The sequence below is a fragment of the Acomys minous genome (assembly GCF_964271855.1).
Source record: "Acomys minous genome assembly, chromosome: 20".
NCBI lineage: Eukaryota > Metazoa > Chordata > Mammalia > Rodentia > Muridae > Acomys > Acomys minous.
In genome coordinates this window covers 7,750,710-7,775,768 of record NC_140502.1, presented here as the reverse complement: position 1 = coordinate 7,775,768, position 25,059 = coordinate 7,750,710, and the positions used below count along the sequence as shown (strand labels likewise).

Here is a 25,059-nt window from a genome sequence, read left to right as displayed (position 1 = left end):
ACTACTTTACCCAGCAAAACTATCAATAACCATTGATGGAGAAAACGAAATATTCCATGACAAACCCAAATTCAAACAGTACCTATCCACAAATCCAGCTTTACAGAAGGTACTAGAAGGAAAACTCCATCCCAAAGGGTCAAGATACAACCAAAACTACTCAGGAAATAGATAACTATACCATGGCAAAAACACAACTACACAAACGGTCGACTGGAACCAACATCAAAATTAAGACTCTAAATAGTAACTGGTCATTAATATCTCTCAACATCAGTGGTTTCAATTTTCCAATAAAAAGACACAGACTAACTGAATGGGTGCATAAACAGGATCCAACCTTCTTCTGCATTCAAGAAACACATCTCACCCATAATGATAGGCATTACCTCAGGATAAAAGGTTGGAAAAAAATATTCCAAGCAAATGGTCACAAGAAGCAAGCAGGCATAGCCATTTTAATATCGAACGAATAGACTTTCAACCTAGATTAATCAAAAGGGATGAGGATGGACACTTCATACTCATCAAAGATAAAGTCAACCAAGATGACATCACAATTCTGAACATCTATGCTCCCAATACAAGGGCACCCACATTTGTAAAAGGTCTGCTAAAAAGGCTTAAACCACACATTGATCCCAACACAGTAATAGTGGGAGACTTCAACACCCCACTCTCTCTGAAGGAGAAGACATTGAAACAGAAACTAAGCCGAGAAATAACATCATTAACCAACGCCATGGGTCAAATGGATCTAACATATATCTATAGAACCTTTCACCCAAACAAGAAAGAATATACCTTCTTCTCTGCACCCCATGGAACCTTCTCCAAAATTGATCACATCGTAGTTCACAAAGAAAGCCTCAACAGATACAAGAGGATTGAAATAATACCTTCTATCCTATCAGATCATCATGGGCTTAGGCTGCAATTCAACAACAACAACTGAAATAACAAAAAGCCTACACCTATGTGGAAACTAAACAACTCTCTGCTAAATGACACCTGGGTCAGGGAAGAAAGAAAGAAAGAAATCAAGAGGTTTCTGAAATTCAATGAAAATGAAGGAACAACATACCCACATTTGTGGGATACATTGAAAGCAGTGCTAAGAGGAAAATTCATAGCACTAAGGTGCCTTTAAAAAGAAATTGGAAGCATCTCACATAAGCACCTTAACGACACAACTGGAAGCCCTAGGAAAAAAAGAAGCAGAAACACCCAAAAGGAGTAGACATCGGGAAATGATCAAACTCAGGAGTGAAGTTAACAAATTAGAAACTAAGAAAACAGTCCAAAGAATCAACAAAACCAAGAGCTGGTTCTTTGAGGAAGTCAACAGGATAGACAGACCATTAGCCAAACTAACTAAAAGGCAGAGAGACAGTATTGAAATCAACAAAATCAGAAATGAAAAGGGAGACATAACAACAGACACTGAAGAAATACAAAGAATCAGAAGATCCTACTTTGAAGGCATATATGCCACAAAATTTGAAAATCTAAGGGAAATGGACGATTTTCATGATCAATTTCACTTGCCAAAGTTGAGTGAAGAACAGATAAACAAGCTAAATAGTCCCATGTCCCCTACAGAAATAGAAGTAATCATTGATAGTCTCCCAACAAAAAAAAAGCCCAGGGCCAGATGGTTTCAGTGCAGAATTCTACCAGACCTTCAAGGGCGAGCTAATACCGATACTCTTCAAGCTACTCCAAAAGATAGAAAGGGATGGAACATTACCAAATTCATTCTATGAGACCATAGTCTCATTGATACGTAAACCTCACAAAGACTCAACAAAGAAAGAGAATTTCAGACAATTTCTCTCATGAACATCGATGCAAAAATACTAAATAAAATACTTGCAAAACGAGTACAAGAGCACATCAAAGATATCATTCATCATGACCAAGTAGGCTTCATTCCAGGCATGCAGGGATGGTTTAATATACGGAAATCCATCAATGTAATCCACCACATAAACAAACTGAAAATAAAAAACCACATGATCGTTTCTTTAGATGCAGAGAAAGCATTTGAAAAAATCCAACACCCATTCATGTTGAAAGTTTTAGAGAGATCGGGAATACAAGGCACTTTCCTCTACACAATAAAGGCTATATATAGGAAGCCAATAGCCAAAATCAAAGTAAATGGTGAATTACTCAAGGAAATTCCTCTAAAATAAGGAACAAGGCAAGGCTGCCCACTCTCTCCATATCTCTTCAATATAATACTCGAAGTTCTAGCCAGAGCAATAAGACAACAAAGGAGATCAAGGGTATTCAAATGGGAAAGGAGGAAGTCAAATTATCCCTATTTGCAGATGATATGATAGTCTACATAAGTGACCCTCAAAATTCCACCAGATTACTCCTACAGCTGATAAACACCTTCTGCAAATTGGCTGGATACAAAATTAACTCAAAAAAGTCTGTAGCCTTCCTATACACAAATGACAAGCTTGCAGAGGAAGAAATTAGGAAAAGTACACCCTTCACATTAGCCACAAGCAACATAAAGTACTTAGGAGTTACTCTAACCAAGCAAGTGAAGGAATTGTTTGAAAAAAATTTCAAAAACTCTAAAGAAAGAGACTGAAGATGACATGAGAAGATGGAATGATCTTCCTTGCTCATGGATCGGGAGAATTAACATAATAAAAATGGCCATCCTACCAAAAGCAATCTACAGATTCAATGCAATCCCTATCAAAACACCTACACAATTTTTTAAAGACATTGAAAGTTCAATTCTGAACTTCATATGGAAAAACAAAGAACCCAGAATAGCTAAAACAAACTTATACAATAAAATGTCCTCCGGAGGAGTCTCCGTGCCTGATCTCAAACTGTACTATAAAGCAATAGTAATTAAAATAGCATGGTACTGGCAGAGCAACAGGCTAGTTGATCAGTGGAATCGAATCGAAGACCCAGATATGAATCCACACACATATGGTCACTTGATTTTCAATAGAGAAGCCAAATCCATTCGATGGAAAAGGGATAGCATCTTCAACAAATGGTGCTGGTCTAACTGGATGTCTATGTGTAAAAAATTCAACTGGACCCACATTTGTCACCTTGTACAAAACTCAAATCCAAGTGGATTAAAGACCTCAACATAAAACCAGAGACACTAAGTCACTTAGAAGAAAAAGTGGGGAAGAGCCTGGAACATATTGGCAAAGGAGTCAACTTCATGAACAGAACACCAACAACCCAGGCATTAATGTCAACAATTAATAAAAGGGACCTCATGAGGCTGAGAAGGTTCTGTAAGTCAGGAGACACTGTCAAGAGAACAAAGCGACAGCCTACAAACTGGGAAAAGATCTTCACCAACCCTACATCTGACAAAGGTCTAATATCCAAAATATATAAAGAACTCAAGAAATTAAACACCACCAAACCAAATAACCCAATTGAGAAATGGGGCTTGGAACTAAACAGAGAATTCTCAACAGAGGAATATCAAATGGCTGAGAAACACTTAAAGAAATGCTCAACCTCCTTAATCATAAGGGAAATGCAAATCAAAACAACTCTGAGATTCCATCTTATACCCATCAGAATGGCTAAGATAAAAAATTCAAGTGACACCACATGCTGGCGAGGATGTGGGGAGAGAGGAACACTCCTTCATTGATGGTGGGAATGGAAACTAGTACAACCACTTTGGAAGCTATCTGGTGCTCTCAGAAAAATGGGAATAGGGCTTCCTAAATATCCAGCTATTCCACTCCTTGTAATATACCCAGACGATGCTCCAGCACACAACAAGAAAATTTGCTCAACCATGTTCATAGCAGCCTTATTCATAATAGCCAGAACATGGAAACAGCCTAAGTGTCCCTCAATAGAAGAATGGATAAAGAAACTGTGGTACATATACACTATGGAATACTATTAAGCTATTAAAAACAAGGAATTCCCGAAATTTGTGGATAAATGGATTGAGCTAGAAATGATCATAATGAGTGAGTTAAGCCAGAAGCAGAAAGACTCAAATGGTATATACTCACTTATATCTGCATATTAGCCCAAGGGGCATGTCCCACAAAAGCCTTCACTTACCAGGAAACTGAGACAGAGGGGAGGACATTCTAGTGTGACTCTAGATGAGAGATTCATGGGAGAATGGCAAAGTAGAAGGATCTAGAGGGACCTAGAAGCCTACAAGTACAACATTATGATAGGCAGATTTGGGCCCAGGGGTCCCGATCAAACTAAGGCACCAGCCAAGGACAATACAGGCGGTAAACCTTAAACCCCTACCCAGATCTAGTCAATGCACAGAACACTCTCCACAGTAGAGTGGAGAGTGGGATATTACTTTCTCACATACTCTGGTGCCTCACCTTTGACCATGTCCCCTGGAGGGGGAGACCTTGTGGCACTCAGAGGAAGGACAGCAGGTTACCAAGAAGAGACTTGATACCCTATGAGCATATACAGGGGGAGGTAATCCCCCTCAGGAACAGTCATAGGGGAGGGGAATAAGGGGAAAATAGGAGGGAGGGAAGAATGGTAGGATGCATGAGATGGGATAACCATTGAGATGTAACAAGAATAAATTAATAAAGGAGTAAAAAAGAGAAAATTGGTGAAGAGCCTTGAACCCATTGACACAAGAAACAACTTCCTGGTCAGAGACCATATAGCTCAGGACTTAAGGTCAACAATTAATAAATGAGACCTTGTGAGGTTGTGAAGCTTCTGTACGGCAGACGATGTTGTGAACCGAAAAAAGCAACAGCCTACAGATCAGGAAAAGTTCTTAACCTACTCTACATCTGACAAATGTCCAAAACCAAAATATATAAAGACAAGAAGAAACCAAATACCACCAAGGCAAATAATTCAATTAAGTTATGGGGTAGAGAGTTAAACAAAGAATTCTCAGCAGATAAATATCGAATTCCTAAGAAACACTTGAAGAAATGCTCAATGTCCTCAGTCATCAAAGAAATGAAACTCAAAATGATTCTGAGATTCCATCTTACATCTATCAGTATGGGTAAGATCAAAAACTCAGGTGACAGCACATGTTGCTGAGCATGTGGAGAAAGGAGAATACTCCTCATTGCTTGTGGGAGTGCAAACTTGTACAACCACTTTGATCCAAGTGACCAATCTGGCACTTTCTCAGAAAACTAGGAATAGGACTACCTCAAGACCTAGCTATTCCACTCCTCAGAATACACCCAAAATATCCTCCACCACACAAGGATATATGCTTAACCTTCTTCATAGCAGCCTCTCTTCATAATACCAGATTCTGGAAAGAGCCTTGATGTCCCTCAGTCAAAAAATGGATGAAGATACTGTGGTATATTTACACTGTGGAATACTACTCAGGTATTAAAAACAAGGAAATATAGAAATTTGCAGGCAAATGGAGGGAACTTGAAATGATCATCCTGAGTGAGTTAATGCAGACCCAGAAAGATACACATGTCATATACTCACTGGTAACTGGACACTAGTCCCACAGGGATGTCCTCTGAAAGTCTTCAATCAGCAGGAGATGGGGACAGATGCTGAGAATTCCTATTTTGACCTCAGGCGCTAGGGGCCTTGGAGAATGGGGAAATATTAGGACACAAAGGTTCTAGAAACCCTACAAGAAGACCATCAAGGATGGCAGATTGAGACCTAGTGGGGTCTTTTCAAACTGCTGTACCAAGCAAAGAGAATGCAAGCGATAAACAGAGGTTCCCTATTCAGATGTAGTCAATGGACAGCACATTCTCCCCAGTTGTATGGAGAGTGGGACTGACTCTGACACCCCATGTTTGAGCACTTCTCCTTGGTGGGGAGGCCTGGTGGCACACAGAGGAAGGGTAAGTAGGCTATCCAGATGAGACCTGATAGGCCATATTCATGTGGTAGATGAGGAAGTTCCCTTCGGTCTCATGCCTAGTAGAAGAGAACATGGTTAATGAGTGAGGGAGGAAGGAATGGGAAGATACAAGCGAGGGAATAACAACTGAGATGTAATCTGAATGAATTACTTAAATAAAATTAAATATATATTATCCCTTATATTTTAAATACATACAGTGTTGTTTTTTAACTAAATGATACAACAGACAGATATTTAAAATTAGCTTATATATAATTCATAAATGATTGAAACCACAAATCAAAGAAGAAACTAAAGAAATACAATTATTGGGTCCATACTTTACTTAGACCTATTTGAATTCAGAGGAAAAGCACATGGTAGTCTATATGTAAATAACGGATTTGACCTCAACATGGAAAAAATAATGATGTTATTATCAGGAATTTGGAATGGAACAGAAGGTCATTACGCTAAGCTACATATGAAGACTTTTGAAATTCTAAATTATCATAGACTCCAGTTTCATCAGTGTATGTCTTGTATCTACGTATGTAGGAGTGTATGTTGGTGTGTGTGTTTGTGTGTGTCACACACACATCTTTACACCAAAAATTAGGTCAGGCATTATTTGAGAAGTGCAAAGGCTTACAGGAATTAGGGATGGAATATCTTGTGACACTAGTGGGAAGAAAATATCAGCAGTATACATTTATACTGGCAATGCAGATTTTACACTGCAATGAAGAATAGATTACTCTGCAATTTGTATAGGAAGAGTTTACACATTAAAACCACAGTTGTTCCTCAGTTATTATTTGCTTCTAAGATACTCAGCACAAGAATTCCTTACAGATACTACTTGAATATAAATAAGTATAAAACAATACTGAAAAGCAGAGATTCAGTACAAGAAATGGGTTATCACATTTTATTGATCTGTGAGAACCGAAGCTCTAGGATGGAGATCATGTGTTAGAATTAAAATATTTAACTTAGTTTACTACTAATAAAGTAGGTATTGGTTGAGGGTGTGCATGAGCTGCTATTGGGTGAGGAGTGGGATGGTTTATGGTACAACAGGACTCAAGAAATTTCTGGATTTCACCTGATTATTGGTTCTCCAAAACTAGAAACATAGACTTTGGGTAGATATTCTTTATTTGTCACTGGTGTGACATATTTCACAGTGTGTATGCTCTGAGGTTCTCAGATGGCCCAGACAAGTGGGTACCTGTGCATCATATAGACTTGGTGTTACAGTGCTCACCATATAGTCATGAATTATCTTATATGCCCCTTCTGAATCAATAATTTATATTTCACTGTGCAAAATCTAAAAAATATCAACTGACATAGTTTCTATTGGTGTACACATAAAAAGATATATAAGATAGCACTGAAACAAAACTTTCACTAAACAGCCCCTGCTCAGGGATTTTAATATCCATAAACCTGAATGATGTCATGGAACCAGAGACAGAACTATTATCAAATATATTTATGAACTCATGTTTACCACATGGACAGTGGACCTCAGATGACAAGTCCCAGGGAAGATTCCTCCAGGAATGAGGAAGGGCCTAAGGGAAAAAGGAATCATGAATGTGCAAGTAGACTTTCCATTGTCCAGAAACATAAAAGAAGATAGGAACACATGGGTGTCCATTTGTTACACTGATATGCATGACACTTCACAATCCACAACACCGAGGCTTATAGTAGGACAAAGATGTTTACTTTGATTTTGTTCTCCTTGCTTCTGAACACTCCACTTCTCATGACGAGTTTCACTCCTTCCAGGTGCTTTTGGAGAATGAAGAATGAAGAAAAGAACAGAGAGTTAAGGGACGCGTGTATTATCTTCCTTTATTCAGTGAAACGGTCTGTGGAAAAAGACTATTTAAGCAACATTCCGGATAAGCTGTAAGTGCTTTTTAAATTCTCTTGTAGATTTCATCACAAGTATTTTTGGAGAGGTCTGAAGATGAGAAACAGAACAAAGCTTTGAATGTTGTCTTTTTCTTCCAATATGCACACAAAGAAAGAACACCAAATTCTTTTATAAACTCAATGCTATTTTATGAATTTAAAATGGTCAATAAACTATTATCTTTCTTCAAGTTAGCCTCCTGATTCCAAGGACAGAAGTTGAGTGACAAACAATCTCTACCATGATCATAAAGATTAGCCCTGTTTTTGACAGTTTCCATTGCACAGTACCCAGTGCTTTATTATCAAATGACACCCCATGTTATTTCAATATGTTTCATCCTGAGAAGGTAAAATTAAATGGCCATAGAGTGTGTTTCTGTCAGTGTGTATCTCTCAGTTTCTATGTGTGGGCACCTCATATTAGGAGTACACCTAGACACAGAAAGCATTCACATAGATGTTCACTTACTCTCTAAAATTATCTGGATGTGGTCACTCTATATGACTTTTGAACCTGCATCAAAAATGTGAGAAAGATTTCTGTCCAATGTGAACTTTAACTATGTCCTTATGTCTCCATATTAACTTGTATACATCCTCAACCATTGGCTTTTAAGTATTAGAAAGCCCAGTTCTTCATTTTCTTCATTTTCCATTTAGCAAAAAGAAGGAATGCTTAGACTATAAAGTTTATGTTTGAAAATTGAGGCTATCTCTAATTGTGGTGACCACTTACTTTCCTTGTGATCTGACTGGGTTACATTTGTAGCATGTGTAGGTAGTTGACAGTACTTGAGAACATGATTAGAGGAGTTTCCTAGTAGCTCATCTCTTCAATTATTTAAGAATTATGTACATTATGATGGGCAGATCTGGGCCCAGGGGTTTTGCTCAAACAATGGCACCAACCAAGGACAATACATGCAGTAAACATCGAACCCTTACCCAGTTCTTGCCAACGGACAGGATGTTTTTCACAGATGAGTGGTGAGTGGGGATTGACTTTCACATGAACTCTGGTGCCCCATATTTGACCATTTCCCTATGATGGGAAGGCTCGGTGGTACTCATTGGAAGAATAGCAGGCAACCAAGATTAGACTTTATACCCCATGATCACATAAAGCGGGAAGAGGTCCCCTTCAGTCAAATTATAGGAGAGGGGAATAACATGAAATTGCAAAGGAGGAATGGCAAGATACAAGGCATGGGATAATAATTGAGATGTTATATTAATGATTGAATAAATAATAATAATAATAATAATAATAATAATAATAATAAATAATTATGTATTTTCTTTTTAAGTCTAAGTTGTTTATTTTCTGATATTTCTATCACGTTTGCCAATTATGTTTCTCTTTCAGTAATTTTACTAAGTATAATTGCATATTTTACCATGTGAATACTCTACACACTTTTACTCTGCGAATTTCTGACTGTTCTTTCCAAGCACAGCAAGCACTTTAGACTACTAGGCCACTCTGGTAGCTCAAGTAATTGATGCTCTTTATTTTTAGTATGCAAGAGTTAGTGTTTGTGTCACACAAGTTTTAGTCTCAACTTTCTAATGTGTTCTACTGAAATTTCCAATGGCAAATTGGAATTTCTGTGCTGTATAAAGGGTCTTCTAAAAGGAGCTATTTTGTATAGAGACAGATAACTCAAAGGTACAATTTCTAAATGAAAATCTAGTCATATTTAAATATGAGTGACTCATTCCAAGCGAAGGATTATATTTGATACTTATTGTTCAGATGGTAGGAAATAACTAGCAAGAGACAGGAATGGTTTTTTCCCATAAAGAGAATAAAAAAAGCCCTCAATTTATTTTTTGCTCATGCCATAAAAGAGCATTGCTTAGGTCCATACATCCAGATGCATACAGGCATACATCAGTTTAAAATAATATATTTGTTCATGTATTTTACCTACTGATCATGGCCCCTCCCTCCTCTACCCCTTTTCACATGCTCTCTCCATCTACTCCATGTGCATTCTCTGTTATTCAAAGAAGGGGAGCCCCCGACTAAGTCACCTCAACTCATGAATCACATCAGGACTGAGTGTGTACTCTTCCCATGTGGCCTGAAATAGAAGCAACACCAAGGGAAAGAGAGTAAAAAGACAGGCAACAGAGTCCATGTCAGAGAAAGTCCCAGTTCCTCTTACTAGGGGATCCACACTAAGCCTGAACTACACATCACCTACATCTGTTTTGGGGTCCTAGGTCCAGTCTCTCGAGGATCCTTGGTTGGTGATTGAGTCTCCACAACCACCTCTGTGCCCTGATAAATTGACTGTTGATTTTCTTGTGAAGTTCGTGTTAGGTCTTCATCCTTCTATACTTCCCCCTAGTTTTCTATGAGAATCCCAACACTCTTTGTCTAATATTTGGTTCTGATTCTCAGCATCTGTTTTGATTCACTGATGTCTGGAACCCTTAGAGACATCTATGCCAGGCTCCTGTCTGAAAGCACAGCAGAGTATCAATAATAGTGTCAGAGGTTGTCTCTCTCCTGTGTTCTGAGTCTCAGTTTGGGCCAGGCATTGCTTGGACATTCCCTATAGCTCTGTTCTATTTTTTAATCCATGCATATGTTGTAGGAAGGTAAATTTTGAGTCCGATTCTTGTGGATTGACTGGTATTCCCCTCTCTCCATTAGGAGTTCTGTCTAGTTAGAGGGTGTCCTCTCAACTGAGTCACCACCATATTATCCCAGAACTGTCTCATTTATCCATCTTGTCAGAGAGATATCTCCACCCCTGCCTTATTCTTACTGTTCAGGCCCTCTGACCTGCTGCATCAGCTCTCCCCAGGTCTGACATCCACCCTCATCTCTTTCTGAGCTCTCTCTCACCTACATTGTCCTTATCTTCAGCTTCTTCTGCCGTCTATTATATTTCATTTTCAGAGTTAGAATAAAGCATCTTGTCTGGGTTCCTCCTTCTTTTACTCCTTATCTTTGGGTCAGTAATTCTAGTATTTTTTATCCTGTACTATATGGCTAAGTAAATACATCCATGTCTGTTTTTGTTAGTCTAGGTTTTCATTCTCAGCAAATGTTCTCTAGTTTACTTGCCTGAAAAATTTGTGATTTCCTTGTTTTATATTGGAGTAGTATTTCTTTGTTTATTCTCCATTGTTTGAGTGACATCATTTTTCTAGATTCTAGCTATTATGAATAATGCTGTTATGAACATAATTGAGCAAGTGTCTTAGGGTATATGTCCAGGTACAGTATAATTATGTCTGGAGGTAAAGCTTTTACCAGTTTTCTGATAAAGAAACACATTGATTTCCAATGTTAGACATACATCTACTTAAATATGAATCCTCTGTGTGAATGTATTTGAAAATAAACCAGTAAAAAGATGCTCTCTCTGAAAAATTGTCTAAAAAGAAAAACAACAATATGAAGATGGATAGAGAAGAATACGAAATATTTCCAACTAATTATAATTTATTGTTAGTACAGGTAACAAATATTGCCCCAGAAACACTCGTGTGCAATCATCACTCACTCTTTCACTACCTTAGCCAATTCAGTTAATTTCATATGGAAATAGCAGAAATTCAGAAGCTCAAACATCATGTGTAATTTTCACATTTCTGTATAATTAATAAATGAATGCATGATCAGGTTTACAGCTTGGTCAAAACCTGTGGCCTTGTCTTTCCCTTCTGAGCAAGTACTCAACAACCACAGATGAAAAAGCTTTCCATGGAATATTCATGTTTTGTGTAGATGAACTCACATGAAATTTTATAGGTGTTGTAAGATTCCATATTTTTATATTTGTAAACCTTATTACATGGGATACTTGTCCCAAACATAGGGATAAAGACAATTTCTCCAAGTACAGGACAGTCATTGTATTGAATGCCAATGATTATGTGTATACTTCTGTACATAATAAATATTGTACCATTTTACAGAACACCAGCTGAACGCCTGTTTCCCTTGGTTTTGGCTTTTTCCTTGGATGAAATAAAGAGAAACCCTGATCTTCTACCAAATATGTCTTTAGTATTTCGAGTACCATATTGTCTAAATGTGTCACTAGTAAAAGATCTCATGCATCTTTCTTATCCACCTGAAAGGACTCATCCTAATTATGACTGTACCAAAAGTTTCGGTTGTGCAGTACTTCTTACAGGACCAAACTGGGAAGCATCTGTACTATTTCACAGATTAATGTACAGCCGTGAACCCCAGGAGGTGAGATTTTTGTGGGGTTAAAATGTAATGAAATTGTGTCTCCATTGGTGGCTTTGATAAGATGGAAAAAGGGTGTAAATAGGAGACTGGTCTTACTGGCCTTATGTCAGTCTGGTAGTTCAATGGTGTTATTCAGATACTTGATGGGGATCTGGAATTTCTCTGTGTGAAATAGGGATAAGAGGAGAAGTAACTGGTAAGGGGAATTTCTAGAACTTTTTACAGATAAAATGTGTTTACAAGTTCTTAAAAGTACATGCTATCTCATGCTCTTACTTGTGTCCTAGGTTCTCCATCTTACTTATGGGCCTTTCCATCCTCTCCTGAATGACCGTGTCCAATTTTCCTATATTTATCAGATGGCCCATGAGGATACATCTCTTGCCATGGCCCTCATCGCATTCTTACTTTATTTAAACTGCAACTGGGTAGGGCTAGCCATCTCTGACAGTGAACAGGGTACACAGTTTCTCTCAGATTTGAAGAGAGAAATGGAAAAGAATATAGTCTGCTTTGCTTTTGTGAACATCATCCCAGTGAACATGGAGGTATACATGTCAAAAGCTGATGTGTATTATAACCAAATCATGACATCATCCACAGATGTTGTTTTCCTTTATGGTGACACAGACAGTACTCTTGCTGTGGCCTTTAAAATGTGGGAATCTCTAGGTATACAAAGAACATGGATCACCACCTCACAGTGGGATGTTCCTACAAGTAAGAGAGATCTCACACTTGACCCATTCCATGGGACTTTTACTTTTGCACACCATCATGGTAAGATTTCAGGTTTTAAAAATTTTGTCCAGACATTGAACCCTCTCAGATACTCAGATAAATATCTGGCAAGCCAGGACTGGATGAACTTTAACTGTGAAGCCTCAGGATCTAACTGTAAGACAATGATGAACTGCTCATCCAGTGCCTCATCTGACTGGCTAATGGCACAGACTTTTGACATGGCCTTCAGTGATAGTATTTATGACATATACAATGCTGCATATGTTTTGGCCCGTGTCTTTCATGAGATACTTCTTCAACAGGTAGAAAATCAGCCAATTGACAATGAGAAAAAACGTGATCATAGCTGCTCAAAGGTAGGGTTTTTTCTAGTGGATTATACATGATCTTATCAATGTCATAGTTTTTAAGAGTCTCTCAGATGATTAACTGAGTGAACTAGGAAGTGTTTCCCCAAAACCTGGGTTTCTAAATGTTTTTATGCTGTCACAATAAATCTGGAGCTTTGTATAGAATTTAATACACAGGTATTGGAATGAAAGACACCATTTATCAGTGAAAATAAGTGACTCTGTAACAGAGTAACTGAATATAATCATTCCTGTTCTAATACTGGAGAGATAATCTCTTCTCATTACTTGTTACCATGATGAAGAGATGTCTGTTTGTTCATTAATTCTGAAAATTGAGGTAATAAGTTCAGGGGATTGTTTTCTCAATTGATTCTCCCCAAATGTAGTCTCTGTTCACCTTCCTGCAAGGCTTAGTGTAATTACACAGAAAGAGTTATGCGAGTCAGTTTATTACACACACACACACACACACACACACACACACACACACACACACACAGACACTCATTTTTGAATATATATTTCTCACTGTATTTGTGTTTCTATGTGTGTTCCTGTGTGTCTGTGTATATATCTCTGTTTATGTGTGTACACAAATGTGTGTGCACTTGTGTGTATGTGTTTATGTGTTTGTGTGTTTCTGTCCATCTGACTATCTGTCTTTTTGTAGAAGTGAGCATAAGTTGTCTGTGTTTCAATGCCCATGTGTGTTTGTTTCTGCTTTTGTGTATGTTTCTGATTGTATTTGTCAGTGCATGTGTCTTTGTGTACTGTGTTTCTGTATATTGGATTGCACATATGTATATATCTCTTGCTCTGTGTGTGTGTGTGTTTGTCTGTATCTCCTTGATATTGTGAGCATAAATGTGTTTTTGTGTCAATGTCTCTCTGTGTGAATGTTTGTATCTCATTATGTCTCTCTGTGTGTATTTGTCTGTGCATGTGTGTGTCTATGTATGTGTTTGGTGTATGTCTGTAGTTGTGTGTCTGTTTGGGTGTATATGTCTGTCTATGCCTCTATGCTCTGATGTGTGTCTGGACGTGTATGTTAATATGTGTGTAAACAAATATATGGCTATATTATGTGAGTATCTCTATATAGATGTGGGTCTCTCTTTGTGCAGATGTATATGTGTGTGTGTTGCACATCTATGTTTGATGTATATGTGCTTTTCTAATCTTATGTTTCTTAGTTTCGTTTCAGAGAACTAAAATTATGCAAACATTATGACAAATTAATATATCATATTGATTTCATTGAAAATTTCTACCTGATCCCTTCAATAAAATTGATTTTCAGATACAATCATTATACATTTTCTCCCATCAAGGAAGGGCATATGTAGTATATAATACTGTCTGTTTTTCAGATGCACTCCTTGATGAGAAAGACCCACTTCACTAGCCCTAATGGAGACAAAGTGACCATGAACAAGAAAGAAAAAGTTCAGAAAGAGTATGACATTTTCTACATTTGGAATCTCCCACATGATTTTGAACTTAAGGTGAAGATAGGAAGGTTTAGCCTAGATTTACCACATGGTGAACAGCTGCGTTTATCTGAAGACATGCTAGAGTGGGCCACAGGAAGTCGACAGGTGGGTTGAAAGAACTGTATTGATTTCCATTCCATACTAGTAAACACTGTGTGTTTAGTTGGTCCATTTATCCTTTTTTATACATTAGTGAAATGAAACAAATTGTCACATAAGGAACCTACTTCTATTCTCCAATGTTACGTTTCATTTTTTCCCTATTTCTTATGTGACCTTTTGTTAGTCCTTTGAGGAGATCATGCAATAGTTACACTGTATTTTACTATCAAAGAACTGTGGTTTTTGTTTTTTAATATGAATATGAAACAACTTTTGACCACTCATTTATAATATTTCCAGTAATATGAGCAATGGACTCATGGTACGATTCTTATTACCATATAGTGGTTTCCTCACTTATTATGAATCTGTTATAAAAAAGTTAAGGAAACTGAAGCCAAGTGTAATGATTCAGTAAAATGAAAATCCAAAGGCATTAGAAATGAAGCTCACTATTTCTTTTAATTTTAATTATTTTTTTAATTTAAATTTTTTATTTAATTCATTTTAAATTCCAGCCTTAGCCCCCTATCTCATGTCCTTCCAGGCAACCCTCTCTTTTCCTTCCCGCTATGCCCCTTCTCTAGTCCTCAGAGAGGAGAACCCTTCTCCCCTACTCAATGACCCTAGCCTATGAAGCATCATAAGGACTGCCTACATACTCTTCTTTTGTGAGATCATAAGGTTCCCCATCAGGGGGAAGCGATCAAAGAGAAGGCAACAGTTTTATTTTATATGTTTGCTTAAGCCTCTGACACAGAGTCTCTAAATTGTCAACCCTTCTAATCCTAAATTAATAATTTTTGATAAATATTAAATATTCTATTAATTATTACTTTGTATTTTCTTCCTTTTTATATGTTATGGATTTTCTGTCTGGATATATGCCCATGCAACCCTGGCGTATGTGGTATATATCGACATTAGAAGGGTGATGCATATTCAAGAAAATGTGAGCCAGCTTAGATATGCAAAATGGGTGCAAGAAATCAATTGTTATCCACAGTTTGTCCATGCCTCAGCTCTAAATTATGCCATGTAAAGAAACTGTTCACTACAGTATCCTTGCTTGGTCCTCTTAATTGTTGTGTAGTTCGTTCAAACTTATGAAGCATTATCTGCTTTCCCTTTCTGTATTTGGAGGTATTTTGTAGTAATACATTTTTGCTGTGCAGAAGTTTGTAAAAAAATTTCCATCATAGTTCCAGGGCATGTTATAGGTATGAATTCTGATGTGGTTGTTTTTGAAGTATTCTATTCGAACTATAAAACCACCAAGTTGTTTAAATTTTAAAGATGTTAAGTCCTGGAATTCAGGTTGCTCATATAGTCTGGCATTTGCAGTTAATAGTCTTTTTCAGAGTGATGAGGGGAATCATTGTTATGCAGAGGAACACAGGATCTGAAGTTTAGCTACTGAGATACACACGCACTCGATGGCAGCAGTGATTTCTCATGTGTGTTCCAAACACAGCTTGCTTGGGCATTACAAAAACCTGCACCGGAATAATACTCAATACTAAAAAAATATAGAACCATTGCTCTGCTTCCAGATATGCATATCAGGACACATGCAGAAGCAAACAAACATAAAAATGATGATATCAAATCTACCTAGCTCAAAATGTTACAGTCATAATTTTAAATGAGAGTATGTTCAATGATATGTTAAAAACATAATTGAAAGAATGATTATTAGAATGCTCTATGATAAGTGAAGAGACACAAATTTCCTCGGGAAGAATAAGAGTGATCACAAAAACTACCATAAAATAAGTCACTGAAAAAGCATGAGAAAAAGAAATTCCAGGAAATCACAAAATAATAAAAATACTCAAACAGAAAATATGTAAAGGAAAATCAAATAAATGAAGTAAAATTCTAAGTAAATAGTCTCAGCAAGACAATAGTTCAAGATAAAGACAGGATGGCAAAGCTTGAATATTATGCATAAGTATTAGAAAAATCAGAGTATAAAAAATAAAACAAAACTAAGATTCAAAATATAGGAGACTTGAGGTTTTCTGATCAGAAGATCAGAATTTCAGTCCAGATCACAAGAGGAAAAGAAGGAAACACTCAACTCATCAACACTATTTCCAGTATAATGTAATCATAAATTTCAAGTGAAATGTGTACCCATCGAGATACAACAGTCATTTACCTAGCAAAGATTGAAAATCAATAAATGAACAACCTTTGGCATATTTAACATAAAAATTATATTGTAAGAAAGACATAAATTTGAAGGCTGCAGTACATAAGACTGTGTCATAGCAAGTTCCTATCTGTATATCAGTCAATGTCACTATGGACATTCTTACAGGAGGAGAGTAAGAGTGATGTATTTCAAACATTTAACAGCCAGCCACAGTAACTATAAACAGAAAAGTTATTCCTCATAATAGAAGGATACAGAACAGAGTTCAATAATAGACACAATCACAGGAATTTAGAAGCACTGAAAAATTACCATGAAAGATGCTCGTTGAACCACTTTACATGATGAATGCAAGGATCAAAGGAACACATAGAAAGCACTAAGCTCCTGAGAAAAGCAACTATTAGAAAACTATCAAGTACTACAATATCAACAACTAGATAATATTCACAAAATAATCTACAGTAATAATTTATTGTTAATGTTCACCTTCTCTAATAAAAATCCACAGGCAACAAGATTGGTTCAATAAAACAACAAAAACAACCCAAAACTTTTTTTGTTACTTCCATGGGAAAAATGATATTTTTAACCTGAATGGAATCCTTCTATAAAAATGTGGGTGATACATCATTATGAAGTGAAACAAACAAACAAACAAACAAACAAACAAAATCCATGAAAACATTCACTTAGATGGACATAGATGGAATAATTCTGACGTCTACACATATCAAGGGAATTCGACAACACCCCAGAATGTTTGTTCGCTATACCCTTTTGTATTTCATTCCATAAATGCAATCGTTATTTCAAAATGCAGATAAGTTAAATGACATAAATCTTGTAAACACACCCTAAGATGGAATTATATGATTATACAAAAATATTCATCAATGGATTAAAAAGAATCCATCATCTATTCAGAGTAAAACACCATGGTGGAATACAAAGAACAGGCAATATCTTGATAGAATAGGATTTTTATGGCCGACTGGAAGAATTGTACTAGATACAGAGAAAAACATAAAATGTCAATTAAAATAAGAATGAAGCCAGGTTATGTGTGGTGCATGTGTTATTCCAAACAGTTTGTAGGCAGATTTAGAAAATTCTCTGTTGATAGGTGACCAGTTTGGCCTAGATAGCTAATCCAAGGATGGCAGTGAGACATAGAGACCATACCTTAAAATATTGAACAGAAATGGGGCAGCAATATGCACTGTCTCCACTCTTTTTCAAAATGGTCATTAAAATATTACCAAGTGCCTAGCTGGAGATTGGGATGGATACTGGGACTTCCTACTGGTACCCTATGTGAGAGAAGTAAGAATGAATGGGGAAATAGAAGGACCCGAGGATCGTAGACACCTACAAGGAGACAATTAAGGCTGGCAGATCTGGACCCAGGCGAGTCAGCTAAAAATACTGTACCAACAAAGGACAATGCATGTAGTAAGCATAGAACCCCTATACAGATCTAGCCAATGGATACCACTTTCTCCACACTTGTGTGGATAGCAGGGATTGACTCAGACATGAACTCTGGGGACCCCTACTTGACCACTTCCTCTTGGTGGGGAGACCTGCTAATGTTCAGAGAAAAAGTTAACAGGCTCCCAGGAAGAGACCTTAGAGGCTGTGATCTTATAGTGGAGGAGAGGGTCTCTTTCTGTCACAAACCTAGGGGAGGGGAATAGGATGAAAGTGGGCGGGATGGGGAATTGGAAGATACAAATGAAGGGATAAAAATGAGATTTAATCTGAATGAATTACGTAAATAAGGAAATTTTTACTATGTACCAAAACAACTGTAAATGTATATTTTAAAAAGAGAGAATGTGTCCAATTATAAGTGAGTATATACCATTTGAGTCTTTCTGCTTCTAGGTTAAGCCATTCAGTATGATAGTTTCTCATTCCATCCATTCGTCCACAAATTTCAAGAATTCCTTCTTTTTAATAGCTGAGTAGTATTCTATAGTGTAGATGTACCACAGTTTCTTTATCCATTCTTCTACGTAGAAACCCTTAGGCTTTTTCCAGATTCTGGCTATTATGAAGAAGGCTGCTGGGAACATGGTTGAGCATATGCCCTTGTTGTGTGCTAGGGCACCTTCTAGGTATATTCCAAGGAGTGGAATTGCTGAGGCTTAAAGAAGCCCTATTCCCAGTTTCCTGAGATAGATTTCCAAAGAGGTTGTTTAAGTTTGCATTCCCACCAGCAATAAAGAAGTGTTTCTGTTTCTCCACATCCTCACCAGCATGTGATATCACTTGAATTTTTGATCTTAGCCATTGTGATGGGTGTAAGATGGAATCTCAGAGGTGTTTTGATTTGCATTTCCCTGACGACTTAAGGCATATACACTCACTTATAACTTTACACTAGCCCAAGGGACATGTCCCATGAAAGTCTTCACTTACCAGGAAAATGGGATCGATGTGAAGACATCCTCTTGGGACTCTATGTAAGAGAAGTATTGGAGAATGGGGAAATAGAGGGATCCAGAGGGTCCAAGAAACCTACAAGTAGAACATTATGATGGCTGGATCTGGTTCCAGGGGTTCTGTCCCAACTATGGCACCAAGCAAGGACAATATGTGCAGTAATCATCAAACCCCTACCCAGATCTAGACAAGGGACAGCACATTCTCCACAGTTGAGCGAGGATCAAGCACTGACTTTCACATGAACTCTGGCGCCCCATATTTGACCACATCCCTTTGATGGGGAGGCCTGGTGGTACTCAGAGGAAAGATATCAGGATATCAAGAAGAGACGTGATACCCTATGATCATATATAGGGACAGGAGGTCCCCCGCAGTCACAGACATAGGGGAGGGGACTAGAGTGAAAGTGGAAGGGATGGAGGATTGAGAGGATACAGGGGATGGCATAACAATTTAGATGTAATATGAATAAATTAATAGAACAAGTAAAAAAAGAGAAAGTAATGTTCCCTCTTTTAGATAGGGAATTGAGGTATCTCAATGCTACAGAGTGAGACCCTGTTTCACAACCACCCCAGCAAAGGGAAGTGTTCTACTTAACTGTGTATGTGGAGAACATGAGATGAATCTGTGTACCAGTGACAACGTGGTTTTCACATAGACCTTAATACTGAATGAACGATTCAAAAGAGCATGCAACACTCAGCAAATTTCCTTTTAAAAACATATTTATTATTTTATTCATATTACATCTCAATTGTTATCCCATCCCTTGTATTCTCCTGTTCCTCCTTCCCTCCTGTTTCCCTCCTCCATCTCTCCCTTATGACTGTAAGTGAGAGGGACCTCCTCCCCTGTACATGCTCATAGGGTATCAGGTGTCTTCTTGTTATCCCTATCAGCAGATTTCTAATGCTTCTTACAGAGCCCCATCATAAAGTTCAGTGTAATAAAAACATACCTTTCTTTAACCTAAGAAAATCTTCAATTAACATCAAACCAACTAACTTTTACTCTGGTTCCCACAGTATTTATATGCTCCTTAAGGTCTTCTCACTTCAGGAAACAGATCACATTACAGCTTCTTACACATCAACTCGGTACCTTGTCACTAGGATTGTCTTTTCAACTGTGTTTTTCTTTACATTAAGTTTGTGAAGATTTGCAGTCTTAATTGATTGGAGGATGTGTTTGTTATTTAAGACTTGAGGAGATATTTCCCCTGTTTTAGATGTGCTTTCACCATTTCTTGCAAAGTCGTTGCTTTGATTAAATTTTGGCCATGAGCATAGTGAGGAAGAAAGGTTGTTTTGGATCATGTGTTATAAGCAAGGGAAGACAAGGACGGAACTTGGAGACTGAAACTAAAGCACAGGCCCTTGAGAGAACACTGCTTACTGGTTTACTCTGTGTCATTTCTCACACATGCTTGCCTAGTATCAACATTGTCTTTAGTAGACTGGGCATGCCTACAATGAATACCAAATAATAAAATGCATTAGCATTAGAAAGAAGGCTATTCTGATAGAGAAAATTTCTCAGGTAAGGTTCATTCCATGTTCTTTTTCTTTTTACTGTACTTTGTGTCAGCTTGGTGAAAATCAACAAGAAGACCAGATAGCATCTCTGTAGTGTTTGCACAAAGTACTCTAAAACTCCGTTTTCATAATGTCTAAGATTTTGTAAAGAGCTCAACATTTCATCCACTTGTTTTAATATATTCATACACTTGCCATTATACAAAGTACCAAGTGACATGTGGTTCCTCAGCATCTGCATATAAAATAAGCTTATTGATATCTCAACATGCAAATATAATATAGTTATGGCTGAAGTAGGTAAAACTCAATATGTATCCTATTTCCTCAGATGGTGCCCTCTGTATGCAGTGCTGATTGTGGTCCTGGATTCAGAAAATTCAGGCGGGAGGGAATGTCTGTTTGCTGTTTTATTTGTATCCACTGCCCAGAAGATGAAATTTCTAATGGAACAAGTGAGTGTTTACTGCTGTGACAAACTTTACATTGATAATCCTCTCCATCAACAAAGGCATGTTGAAGGAATCTATAACGCAACTACAAAAATATAATATACCATTTTCTCCATTAGCAGTCACAAGAATACCAACATTAACAATGTCTTAACCACCACCACCACAACAACAAAAACCCTTTTGCCTAGTTTTACATTTTGATTCATTTTCTGTCACATCATATTTTCTCAAAGAAATAAAATCAAAATGCAGTGTGAGCACATAGTGCATGAGATCTGTTCTGTTTATTAATTTCTCCTGTAACTACATGCATAAAAGATTCCAGTCGTGAATGTTCAAAATGTGAATTTATTCTTTTTCCATGTATGTATGTGTTTCTACATATGTTTATGTACACTTATATGTACAGGATCCAACAGAGGACAGAATATCGCACCAGATCTGATGGACTGTGTAATGGAGGTGCTAGAAAACAAGTCTTTATCCGTAGATAAATTAGAGTAGTGATAAAATAATTACTTGTAAAATAATCGGAAACGGCTGAGTATAAGAAAAAATTTGTGTGATTCATAGATGCCCATTTTCTTTCCCCCTTCTTAATTGTAATTTATTCTGATTACATCTCAATTGTTATTTCCTTACCCATTTTCAGATGTCTGATGTGAATTGTTTCTAGGAAGGTGAAGATAATTGTTTACACATGGTGTACAAAATATAACAAGTCTTATATCAAACATTTTATAAATAACACTCAATTAATAATTTCATGAAATAATAGATTAGAACAGTTCTGTAATGAAAGTAATTTATGCAAACATTAAAATTTTATTGCAAGCTACAGAGCCCGTTTAGTAAAATGATTATCTATTTATGCTTGGCTAAATGCAAATGGACAATGAATGGTTTTTCCATTCACAAGTGTGCGCGCACGTGCAAACACACACACCCCTAATGATTTCTTTTACTGTTCCTTAGATATCATTATGTTTGGGCGGGGAACTAGAAAAGCAGTCACTTTTCTTCCCCAAGCAGAACTCAGTCTCCATCTCTCATAAAGCATTAAATGAACAGTCAGTGAACTCAGGAGGCGCCGAATGCATGGGAACGGAGATTTTAAAAGACACTCACTTACAGTGTGGTTAGTGCATTTAGATTTTGTGAATTTACCAGACACAGCCATTTCATGATAGCATCCAGAATGATGTAAGAAATCTGCTTTCTGAAGACATGATAAATCATCAACACTGTTAAATAGACAAACCTTGGATTGTTTTTCTCTATAAAAATAATAAGAATTACTAAATAGAAGCATTGTTATATACCAATTTCCTTCAATTATATTATCAGCAATAAAATGAAGGTATTGCACAGCTTTTCCAGTAGAGTTATTGAAATGTCTTGTCAATAAACTGCTGAAGCTGTACTAATGAATGTATCCTTTCTCATTCAGACATGGATCAATGTTTGAAGTGTCCAGAGGACCAGTATGCCAACACAGAGCAGAATCACTGCATCCACAAAGATGTGATCTTTCTGAGCTATGAAGACCCCTTAGGGATGGCTCTGGCCTTAATGGCCTTGGGCTTCTCTGCCCTCACAGCTCTGGTTCTTGGAGTATTTTTGAAGCACCATGACACCGCCATCGTGAAGGCCAATAACCGTGCTCTCAGCTACATCTTACTGATGTCACTCATGTTCTGTTTCCTCTGTTCCTTGCTCTTCATTGGCCATCCAAACTCAGTCTCCTGCATCCTGCAGCAAATCACATTTGGAATTGTTTTCACTGTGGCTATTTCCACTGTGTTGGCCAAAACCATCACAGTGGTTCTGGCTTTCAAAGTCACAGCTCCTGCAAGAAGGATGAGGTACATTCTGGTTTCAGGAACACTTAACTACATCATTCCTCTCTGTACACTCATCCAAATTATTCTCTGTTCAATCTGGCTAGGAGCTTCTCCTCCCTCTGTTAATACTGATGCACACTCTGAGCATGGCCAGATTATTATTGTCTGCCACAAGGGTTCTGTTATAGCATTTTATTGTGTCCTAGGATACTTAGGATTCCTGGCCCTGGGAAGCTTCATTTTGGCTTTCTTGGCCAGGAACCTGCCTGACACATTCAATGAAGCCAAGTTCTTGACCTTCAGCATGCTGGTGTTTTGCACTGTGTGGATCACTTTCCTCCCTGTCTACCATAGCACCAAGGGCAAGGTCATGGTGGCTGTGGAGATTTTTTCCATCTTGTCTTCCAGTGCAGGCATGCTGGGATGTATCTTTGTTCCCAAGTGCTACATCATTTTATTGAAGCCTGACAAAAATTCTCTTCAAAAGATCAGGGAGAAATCATATTCGTAAGGTCGTATATCATGAATATTTTGTGTTAAGTTAAATCATTTATCCAACTTTGATCCTGATTGTAGAGTCTATCCTTGCTCTCCTTCCAGTCCTACCCTCCATGCCTTTCTCTATCCCCTCTCCGTTATGCCTCAGATTAGTGATCCAAACTCTGGCATCGTAATCCATGTCAATAACAGCCCCTGTACTTCTTCCTAGAGGAGCTACATGAAGCCTGATCTGTCCATCATCTACATATGTGTAGTTGGCATATGTCCAGTTCATTCATTGTCCTTGTTTGTTTCCTCAGTCTCAGCAAGCCTCTCTGTGCCCTGGATGGCTGGCACTTTTGGTCTTTTTGTGGAGCTCCTGTCTTCTCAAGTCCATTTTTCCTTCCTCCCACTGTTCCACAAGTTATCACCGAATGTTTGGCTGTGAGTCTCAGCATTTGTTTTCAACCTGTGTTTAGCAGAGCCTCTCAGAGGACAACACAGTTAGGCTTCAGTCTACAAGCACAGCAGAGTATCATTAATAATGTCAGGGGTTGGCTCTGTCCAGAGACTGATTCTTGGCTTGTGCCAGGTAGTCTGACTGGTAAATGAAATCTAACTGAGAAATATGAAGTTGGTACAAAACCACCAAATATTGGGCTGCAGAGCATGATCTGGCTCTTCTTAGGATGTTGCTCACTGTTTCCTGTAATGATGTTGCATAGCAGTATGATGGCTACTAGAGTTCTATATTTTCCATATATCTTGCCCTGATACTTATTTCACAATTTATAACTCTTGGGGCATAGTGCTGAGTGCAAATGTTCTTTTCTCTTTAGAATAAAAACATTCAAACTAAAATCAAACTTTATAATCTCTGGGTGAATGAACTTGATGCCAGTGGAATGGTGATTAAAAATTTGAGGAAGTTTGTGGGAGTGTGAACTCATGTTTGCACATGGAAGTAAACCAATTTTCTTCCTTACAAGGGGAAGGTAAGGGAATATTGACGTTATCCAAGGAAGTTGAAGAGTTAAACTTAGAAGAGTGATGGTTTGACAAACATAAAGAATACTAAAGAAGATGGCTTTGTGTCTTAGCAGTTAATACCATACCTAGCTCTTTAATAAGCCATGATTCATTGCTCAGCCCTGAAAAATTTATGTAATTAACACTACGTTACAATAGCTCCAAAGAATAAGCTGTCCTCTTCTGGCTTACATTTTACCTGAGCTCACCTGTGTAAAAAACAAGACAAGAATATTCACACACTGCCGGGCGTGGTGGCACACACCTTTAATCCCAGTACTCGGGTGGCAAAGGCAGGTGGATCTCTGAGAGTTTGAGGCCATCTTGGTCTATAAAGGGTCCAGGTCAGCCAAGACTACACAGAGAAACCCTATCTCAAAAAAGAAAAC

General features: G+C 37.6%; 1 protein-coding gene across 1 annotated transcript; it reads left to right on the top strand.

Annotated features, from left to right (window-relative positions):
• Nucleotides 1-7,676: 7,676 nt before the first annotated feature.
• Nucleotides 7,677-23,672, top strand: LOC311590878 (vomeronasal type-2 receptor 116-like; the record flags this gene model as incomplete). Its single annotated transcript, XM_084770178.1, has 6 exons — nt 7,677-7,786; nt 11,735-12,017; nt 12,305-13,117; nt 14,485-14,712; nt 21,194-21,317; nt 22,768-23,672. The coding sequence occupies 6 exons, from the start codon at nt 7,677-7,679 to the stop codon at nt 23,670-23,672; spliced, it is 2,463 nt and encodes an 820-aa protein (XP_084626304.1).
• Between the last annotated feature and the right edge of the window lie 1,387 nt (nt 23,673-25,059).